Source organism: Triticum urartu, chromosome 7A, assembly GCF_056163025.1.
Source record: "Triticum urartu cultivar PI428250 chromosome 7A, HENAU_Tu73, whole genome shotgun sequence".
Classification (NCBI taxonomy): domain Eukaryota; kingdom Viridiplantae; phylum Streptophyta; class Magnoliopsida; order Poales; family Poaceae; genus Triticum; species Triticum urartu.
In genome coordinates, this window is record NC_141879.1 from 509,874,298 (window position 1) to 509,884,677 (window position 10,380).

A 10,380-nucleotide genomic window follows, 5' to 3' on the forward strand; every position below is an offset into this window, starting at 1 on the left:
GATGGTGCCCGGGGTGCCCACGACCTGTTCGGCGAAATAACACAATAGAGTCGTTATGTTTTTGTTGCTCCCGTTCGATCAACTTTACATATGGCATGCTCAATGTTTTGTCGTATCTATTTTGAACTGTTGAATTCAGATGATTTGTATCGGTATGATCGACTTGCATGGATTTGAGGATCCACATTTGAGGTGTATGATGCGCAACAGCCAAATAAGGAGCCGTCCAACGCTGTCTGCAGACATGTTCGGACACACGTGTGCGGGCGTACAGGGGCGGATTTGGCAGGTACGGCTGTAGATGCTCTTATCTCCATCAAGATTCCTTCGAGGCGGATTTGGCAGGTGCGGCTGTAGACGAGCTTACACATATCAACGGCCAGAATCAACCGCGTCGTGAAGACCCTAACAACCCCCTCATCCAACGGTGGACGCGACCCGCCACTGAAAACCACATTGGAGACGAGATCCCCAGTCCGCTCGCACCACCCCTCTTGAGTCCTTGACGGGTTGACCCCTCTCCTACGGTCGTCGCAAACTTGTTGTACCCGCAACCTCTCTTCTCCTGGCCCTCTCCGAACTCCAAACCCTAGAGGCGCCGCACACCGCAGCGACACGTCCAGCGAGATGCGGCCGCGCGGCAGAGGGGACGACCCTGACGACGACGAGGACTACGAGTCCTCCCCGCAGCGGAGCGCCCCGGGGTCGGATGCCGAGCCCGAAGAGCCCGCGCCGCCGCCGCCGCCGCAGCCCACGCGCGCGCCCCTCAGCAGCCTAGTCGTCCGGCCGTCGCCGCCGCCGCCGCAGGATAACGGCGCGTCCTCCCAGTCCCCTGCCCGTTCGTCCCCCTCCCCCGTCGGCGACGCCCAGGGTCGCCGCCGCGGGTCCTCGCTCCCTCGTCGCCGTCGCGAGTTCTCGTCGCCGGACCCCCGGATCAGGGAGAGACGCCGGTCGCCGCCGCCCCCCGCGAGGCGCCGCCCTGGCAGCCCGCCGCCCCCCCAGCGCCGCCGCTTCAGCCCACCCGGTTACCAGCCTCGGCCCCCACGATTCTACGACGAGCCGCAAGGTCGGTTGAAAATCCTCGAATCACCCAACTTTCTCTAGATCTGTTTCTTTTGGATTCTTCTGGTCCCTTAAGCTGCTATATATTATTCTTGGATGCTGTATATGCATGTTGTGTGCTCTGATTCGGTTGTTAGATGATTCAAGATGCAGTCTGTGTGCCTTGTTTGTCCGTTTGGTCGTTAGATGATTCAAGGTGGTCATCATGAATCGAGAATTCCTTATATCCAGCTCATAAATGGCAATCCTTTGATTGTATATATGGCGATATATGTGAGGTATTTGCCTTGTTTATCTGTTTGTGTTGTTATGATTGAAAGGGTGATCAAGGCTTTGAACATGTTTGGGAAAGAATCTTGACAAATCGAATAACTTCTGTTGACATATGCCTCAGGTTATGCCAAATCTGCATCTGCATAATCATAACCAGTTTCATGTTTTATGTGCTGGTTAGATATGCTTTCGCTTAATTGTTTGTAGTCAAAGTTGTTGTAGATTGTAGTTTTTCTATGCATAGTTTGCATGAGCACAAATTTCCCACTTAAGTTCTCTTGGCAAAATCTTTGATTGGTGCTATGTCTGACATGCATGCTACTGCTGGCCCCTTTCTTGCTAATGTTAATCAGAATTTACCTACCAGAGGATCTACATCTAGAGAACATTTGTAAATGATGTATACATCTATTTATAAAAGGTCATCTGAGTGAAACAGCTAACATGATAGCTATGAATATCATATCGTTCTCCATAAATGTTTCATCTTGAGCTTGTTGCAGGCATTTTTGCATGATAAATTGTGTTCTTCACATCAGCTTTGGTTCCTTTTTTGAGTGAGTTGGGTGCCATGTGTACTTTACCTTGAGAACCCCTATAGATACTGTTCGGTTTGCTTTTATTTAATGTTGCATTACTTGAGTTCTCTTCTTAATGGATGCCTTGATTCCTTAAGCCCTTTAGTTATGGTTTGATCTGCTTCTCTTTTCAGACTTACATAAGTATATAATTGCATTAATGGGCTTCAGATTTGAACATTTGGTCTTTCATTACATGAAATTTTCACCATGCTAAAGTTAAGAGAGTAATCTTTAGGAAGTTTGGTCAAATATGTTAAGAGGTTTGTTCTTTGTTGCCAGCATTTGCTCTGGCTTTCTTTGTTCTTATTCATGTCATGTATATAATTTCTATGATCATTCATAATTTTGTATGTGATTGTATCCATTTTTTCTTTACCATGTCTGGTGTTCTATGGCAAGTTTGATTTTCAGTAACTTGTCAATTTCAACTCAGCCATCTCTTTTGACGTGACTAGTTCAAATTCCTATATACGATGTAGGATATTTAGTTTTACCACTAAACCACTATATGTAGGAACATAATGCACGGCTGAAGTCGAAAATCTCCTGATTTGTTTTGACTTTCAAGCGATTGTAGTTTGTAGATATTATCTAATTCTTTACTGGCTTGGATATTCAGTGTTATGGCCAAGCACTGCAACCCCCTCTAAGTATCAAATGAAGTATGGAATTGGCTGTTCTACTGTAACAGTTTTCAACTTGGCTGCATAGGAGACAGGCTTAGTATTGATGCTTCTTATGGCAACGTCTGCTTGATGGTTTAGCCTTTTTGTTGGCATTTAATTTGGATTATAAAACAACTCAGTTGCTGTGCAATTGGTGAACCATGACAAGGTTGGAGTTGTGATAAGTGGCAACACAAGGAAGGGCTGAGGACTTGAATTGTATTGATGCAGCTGTGGTCGCATACTTGTCTGAGAGCTACAAGTCTTGTTGAAATTAACTTGACACGTGGATATCTAGGAATTCCTTTAATATGAATCTGAGTTGTGTCTTGTTGCATCAATTCAACCTGACCAACTCCTCCATTTTGAGTATTTGGTAATTCCGATAACTTCACAATGAATTAAGTCGTGGGCTACATTTTGGAATTAGCATCATGGCGTTCATCTGACCATCTTTTCAACAAGTTGTTGGAGATTTGGTTGAGAAAAATGCGCTGCAGATACCGGAATAAAGTACATCAGCGAGTGCAGCAGTTGGTACCATCAATTGGTACAAGGACTTCAGCATTAGGGATCATCCATTGATATGAATATGAGGAGTCACATCTTTCCATGATCAATTGTTGGGCCTGACCAACTGCTCCATTTGAGCTTTTGAGATAAGAAGAGAGTCGAGTTGAGCTTGAGGTAGTGTCGAGGAAGCTGTGGTCAGTGTTTTGGTGCTGCTTGAGTTTTTGGAGTTAACATGAATCTGAGTTGTGTCTTGTTGCATCAATACAACCTGACCAACTCCATTTTGAGTATTTGGTAATTCTGATAACTTTGAAATAAGTCGTGGGCTACATTTTGGAGGTAGCATCATGATGTCTTTTGACCGTCTTCCCAACAAGTTGTTGGAGATTCGGTTGAGGAAAGTGCGCTGCGGATACCAGCATAGAGTACATCAGCGAGTGCAGCAGTTGATATCATCAATCGTACAGGGACTTCGGCATTAGGCATCTGCATGATGTTTGGATACTGAATTGTCTACTTTTTTATATGGACAACTGATATTTCATTGTCCAAGACCCTATCTGCTAGTAAGATTGTGAGTTTGTTTGATGGTGAAGAGAAGACTGAAGCAGACAGACAACTTGTTAGCCTTTGCAGGAAGACAACATATGGTAGGAAGTAACATAGGATTCCTGCTGCCTGTTGCTTATGCCTTCTTCATGTAGGAACTTTTCTTTAACTTACAATGGAGGATTAGCTAAATAATGCCCAATAAGGTGATAGCCTTATATGGAATGTCTTGGAAGAGAAACCCCTGTGTTTTAGGCTGACTGCATGCTTTACTCTCCAAGATACCATTGGCAAACTGCTGTGCTGTACTGCTTGGCGCATATGCATTGGCATGATGAATGGTTGGGAGTTCCTGACTTTGCGTGAAGTTATGGGGCTGTTACTGGCTCACATGGAGATAAGCTTTTCTTAGCAGAATCTGATTACAATATCCGGATGTGTAGTCATGAACAGATAGTTTTGTTTTGGGTTGAGCAGCAGCTTCAACGGTATTTCCTTCTCAGAGCTTTCTTAAGAAACGTTGGCCTTTGCAATTACTACCTCATTCGGTATGTGGAGAGTAATTTTGTTGGAAGTGGTTCTCCAGATGGGGTTTGCCTGTTTCAACCCCATGTGGCTGGAGTAAGCACTTCTTTGCTGAATATTCATGTTTTGTGTCTTCTAATGTTTATTTGGAATTGCTGTTACTTTCTTTGCAGGATATGGCATGCATGCTGGACCATCACCTCCGCGCCAACGCAGATTAGAAAGCAGCAACTTTGATGACGCTATTGGTCCACGTTACACCCATGGCTATGAAGGGAATGGTAGAGGATATGCAAGGGGTGGTAGGGGATATGAAGGGGGTGGTAGGGGATATGAAGGGGGTGGTAGAGGAGGTGCAAGATTCCGAGATGTTTCTCCACCATATGGAAGAGGAGGCAGGTCGCACGGGAGGGGGAGCTATAATGGTCCTGGAAAGGAGTTCATTCTAATTGATGGAGAATATGTTCACAGGAATGATCCAAATCTTTCACCAAGAGAAGGTGATTGGATATGCCAGAATCCGAGGTAGATTGTTTTTCAGCTCATCGTAATTACTGCACTTAATCTTGCTTGCCTTAACTTAATGTTTTTATTGCTTTTTATTTCAGTTGTGGAAACCTCAACTTTGCTCGAAGAAGTCACTGTAACAACTGCAACAAACACCGCTATGAGTCTAGTCTTAGTCCTCACAGGGGTTACTTTGACTCTCCTCCACGAGTGCCTGCAAGGCCACTTGGTCAACCAAGTGATCGTGCTCCTCCAAGAGAAATGACGAGGTACAAGCCAGCACCCCGTGATTGGGGTGTGGGTGATCCTAGAAGTTATCCAGCTAGATCACCTCCAGAACGCGTAGGACGATTTCCAGATCCATTGCAGAGGGAAAGGGGTTTCCGTGGTGAACGTGAGTTGCGTGACCCTGTGAAGTTTGAGTGGCCTGCTGCGGAGTACAAGCAGAGGGAGCGTCCACATGGTGGGTTGTATCTTGACAGGAGCCGATCTCCCCAGCGGAGCTGGGGGAGCGATATGCGGGACAGAAGCAGATCTCCTGCAGGTAACAGACCAATGAAGGGTGCTTTCTTGGGCAGAGGTCGACCAGACCTAGAGTATGGTGGTTCATATGTAGGCCGAGGGCGGTTGGATGGTGGGCGCGGGCGTGGACGTGGGCGTGGCCGTGTTTACAGGCCAGGAGGTGATCCATACCCTGGCGAGGGCCGAGATGATCGGCGCGCTGCTCTTCATGGTAGGGATGATGGGCGCTACTAGTTCATCCTTTGAACTGATTCTCTGGAAAGAAAGATCTAGTTAAGACGGTGCAGGTCCAGCCTGTAATATTAAACTATCAGTACTGTTTCCTCAACTGTGATGACATTTGCAATGTTCTGAAATGAACAAGTCCACTATGCACTGGATGATGGTATTATTTTGGTTCAGTGAGCAGCTGGGTTGTTATGTCAAAGCTGATCTGATTATTTGGTTATTTTGGGTTGCTTCTCGGTTGGGTTATACCCTCATGCCTGGTCGGGTGGAGCATATGCAACACAAGGATTTCAGGTTGCTCTGGCAGCTGTAGGTCACATGCCTTGGCCCTTGTGGTCTACGAGTTGTGGGCATAGCCAGAAAGGTTCCGTAATCACGGCAATGTGTACTTCCAGTGGAACCCACTGCACTGCATGATGGCCTGAAGCATCAATGAAAAAGTCATCATTGGTAGAGCTACAAACAGGGGTGATTTAACCTATTGGAAGAAACTAAAGTTTTGTAGTGTGCAAATATCAAATGTTTCACCGAGGCCTATTTAGGACGTTGTACTAGGAACGGAAGACAGGTCGTGGTATGCTTCGATTTGTGTTATGATTTATGAATGTGTATATCCAGGTGTATCAATTCATTTTGCACATAATTCACAAAAAATAAATCATTTTGCACATAGGAGGACCAATTGTAAGCAGAGTTTTCACATAAACCATTTCTCTTGCATGATATTTTCATTAAAAACTGCCCTAGCTTAAGTGTGCCTTTTACAACCGCAACCATTAGCCAAATCGTAAGACCTAGAGCCTCTAACCGTCGAAATCATCATCATCATCTTTATACGATTATATTAGTTTTCAAGAAATTAATCTTAGTCGTGTTCTTGGGTACTGTACACTATCTATCCTTGCTTGGTTCAAGACTATTGGGAAGGGTCATATAAACTTCAAGGATGAGCATGGGCGATGGGGAAGAATGGGTAGCCGCGTCGGCAACTGCCGACAAGCCTTATTAAGGCCTTCTCTACCATTGAATTCGGCGATGCTTCATTCATAGAGGGCGATTATGCTAAGTCTTGTGGTGTTATCGTCCGTGATCACCGGGATCTTTCATGTCGGCGTCCACGACGAGATTACAACATGAAGTTGATGTGTTCACGGCAGAAGCGGCAGCTCTGCTTGAAGGACTGAAGCTAGCAAGAGATACGGGATGCAATAACTTGGTGGTGAGATCGGATAATATCATGATGGTGGATGCACTTAGATTCAATGAAGGTTATTCTATGGTGGCAGCGCCGCTTCTTGATGAATGTCGTAGTTATCTAATAGATTCCGGGAGGTTTATTATTGAGCATTGTATTAGAGTCAAATTATGTAGCTCATGAGCTGACTAGATGAGGACGTGCTAATAATCCATCTCGTTGGATTGATGCCCCGTCTAATTTCATTGTGAGTCTGCTGGCAGACGATATATCCGTCCTTTGATTAATAAAGTAAGCTTTCTCGTGAAAAAAAGATTCAAGTCCATCTTTACTGCAATCCTGGTTAGGGACTTGTTGAAATAATAGGGGATTTCCTCATCCAGCCTACTCCTAGGACTATATTATATGCTCCCAATTCCGGTCTTCACATTGAATGCCTCGAGAAACAAGTCAAGATAGATGAAACCTTTTTATCCGCTTCCTTACTGGGAAGACACACTTCTGTTCTTATTTTGGCCTTCACCTTCTCCTCGCACCCCTTGTCTTTGTTAGCAATCGAACCATCTCCACTAGGATCCGGATGTGTCTTAGTGACTGGCTTTAGACCATGAACTGCCAAGTAGCAAGGTAAGATTGGATGTGTTCGCGAAACCATGTTATAATGTACAATATTAGTCCCGAGGATTGTATGAGCAAGGCCTGAACAATTTCTATTGGTAGCAACACGAGGAGCCCTGAAGGGAGATACAAAAGTTTAATCAATGCCACATTTTCAGAAGAAGCAATATATTGGATAATAATCATACACCGTGAATGAGTAGACAAATTGACCGAGAGCTTACACACAAGAACAAAACCTAACTCTACTTATTTTTCCTCATCCCCTGCTATCCTACCACATGCCAGTCAATATCTAAAGTGGAGAAGGAAGAGTAACCCCCATGTCATCAATTAGTAATAGAATAATCATTTCTTCTCCTTTGAGCCAATAAGGTCCTTGCTATCGAGCCAGTGAGCCAATACCAATGCCAATAGAGAGGGTGTAAATGAAGGACTCAAAGGAGGTTAACGATTAAGAGCAAACACAACATGTGGGCCATTTGGAGGAAAAAGTAATCTCAACCTTTCTTCTCCTATCAGTGCCTATCCGAAAGAGAACCTGACACCTCTTGTTCCTAAACGCCAGATATGGCATGCAACAACGAACAACAAGGGCGAGGAAAGATAAAAAGTGTTGGAAATATGCCCTAGAGGCAATAATAAAATGGTTATTATTATATTTCCTTGTTCATGATAATCGTTTATTATCCATGCTAAAATTGTATTGACCGGAAACTCAAATACATGTGTGGATACATAGACAACAACGTGTCCCTAGTAAGCCTCTACCGGACTAGCTCGTTGATCAAATATGGCTATGGTTTCCTAGCCATGGACATGAGTTTTCATTTGATAACGGGATCACATCATTAGGAGAATGATGTGATGGACAAGACCCAAACTATAATCATAGCATATGATCGTGTCAAGTTTATTGCTATTGTTTTCTGCATGTCAAATATATGTTCCTATGACCATGAGATCATGCAACTCACTGACACCGGAGGAGTACCTTGTGTGTACTAAACGTTGCAACGTAACTGGGTGACTATAAAAGTGCTCTAAAGGTATCTTTGAGGGTGTCTGTTGAGTTGGCATGGATCAAGACTGGGATTTGTCACTCTGTATGACGGAGAGGCATCTCAGGGCCCACTTGGTAATACAACATCACAATGAGCTTGCAAGCAATGTGACCAATGAGTTAGTCACGGGATCTTGTATTACGAAATGAGTAAAGAGACTTGCCAATAATGAGATCGTACTAGGTATGGAGATACCGACGATCGAATCTCGGGCAAGTAACATACCGATGGACAAAGGGAACTGCATACGGGATTAGCAGAATCCTTGACATTGAGGTTCGACCGATAAGATCTTTGTAGAATATGTAGGAACTAATATGGGCATCCAGGTCCCGCTATTGGTTATTGACCATAGAGGTGTCTTGGCCATGTCCGCATAGTTCTCAAACCCGCAGGGTCTACACACTTAATGTTTGTGACGATATAAGTATAGTTTAGTCATTATGGTGGTTACCGAAGGTTGTTTGGAGTCCCGGATGAGATCCCGGACGTGACAAGGAACTCCGAAATGGTCCGGAGGTGAAGATTGATATATTGGACGAAGGTTATTGGAGTCCGGAATTGTTCCGGGGGTACGTGGTGATGACCAACATCACCAAAAGAGGTTTCGGGGGGCCCCGACAAGTGTTGGGGGGCCCCATGGGCCAAGGGGAGGGGGCAAACCAGCCCACTAAGGGGTTGTGTGCCCCCCTCACCCTTTCCCACTAGTGTTTTCCCTTGGTGGCCGCCGCCCCCTAGGAAACCCTAGGGCGCCCCTCCCCCCTATATATAGAGGGGTAGAGGGAGGGCAGCCGCACCCATACACATCTATACGTGCCACGGCGCTCCTCCTCCTCTCCCTCATAGCCATCTTCTTCTCTCTAGTGCTTAGCGAAGCTCTGCTGAGATTTCTCCACCACCACCGCCTTCACGCTGTCGTGCTGTCGAAGGACTCGAGCTACCACTTCACCATCGCTTGTTGGATTGAGGAGGTGAAGGCGTCATCAAGCCGTACGTGTGTTGAACGCGGAGGTGACATCTGTTCGGCACTAGATCAAAAGTTCATGGGATGGATCGTTATTGGATCGCGAGGACGTTCGACTACATCAACCGCGTTTCTTAACGCTTCCGCTTAGCTATTTACAAGGGTATGTAGATCCAATCTCTCCTCTCGTAGATGGTCATCTCCTAGATTGGATCTTGGTGAGTGTAGGATTTTTTTGTTTCCCATGTAATGTTATCCAACAGTAGTATCAGAGCTAGGTCTATGCGTAGATGACATCACGAGTAGAACACAACAGTTGTGGGCATTGATATTCAGATTGCTTCCTTCCTTGGTCTTTTCTTGATTTGACGGTATTGTGGGATGAAGCGGCCCAGACCAACTTTACATGTCCACGTACATGAGACTAGGGGTAGGGGTGCTCCCCTAGAGACGACAGCTGGTGCCCTGGCGGCTCGCGAGGCCAGGAGCCAGGCCGTCCTGGGGGAGGAGGAGCTGGAACCTCCAGGGTCCCCTGGGAACCAGCCGCCGGACGACTCGTGAGGAGCGACTTCTTCAGCGCGCATCTTCAGCTACTCCAACGCCTCTTCAACAACGGTGCCATGTGACATTTCTGGTTTATTCAGCTCGGGGCGCCCCTCGGGCTGCATCATCCCCAGGTCGCATGGGCCTATCCCTGCGACATGCATCCTTTTGAATCTTTAGCTTACTCTGTTGGGGGCGCCCCTCGGGCTACATCATCCCCAGGCCGCATGGGTCCATCCCTGTGGCATGTATCGTTCTTGCATCTATTTGAACTAGCTTGCCTCCTAGCTTGAGTCATCTTATGATTATCACCTGCCTGTTCGGTACTTTGATACCATGAACGTCGTGTGCCCTTGCAAGCCCACCCACGACTGCCTCATGATTAAGGACTGGCACAGTGTTTGTGCTCGGGTCCGTCCCTGCAGTGTTGATAAACCCAAGAGGCTGAGCTCTGGCTCGTGGGCCAGCTCCCGTGTACGTCACCTCCCATGGCTCTTGGTGCCCTGCCCTCGCATGAGCTAATCGGGGGCGGATGAGCGAGAGTGCGCGACCCGGTGCCTCGTCACCACGG

At 46.2% G+C, this 10,380-nt stretch overlaps 1 protein-coding gene across 1 annotated transcript; it reads left to right on the forward strand.

The window, feature by feature from the left end:
- The first annotated feature begins 507 nt into the window (after positions 1-507).
- On the forward strand, positions 508-5,602 carry LOC125522452 (RNA-binding protein-like protein). Its single transcript, XM_048687512.2, has 3 exons — positions 508-1,066; positions 4,342-4,693; positions 4,777-5,602. Exons 1-3 carry the CDS (start codon positions 628-630, stop codon positions 5,429-5,431), a joined length of 1,446 nt encoding a protein of 481 aa, XP_048543469.2. The 5' UTR covers positions 508-627; the 3' UTR covers positions 5,432-5,602.
- The last annotated feature ends 4,778 nt before the right edge of the window (positions 5,603-10,380 follow it).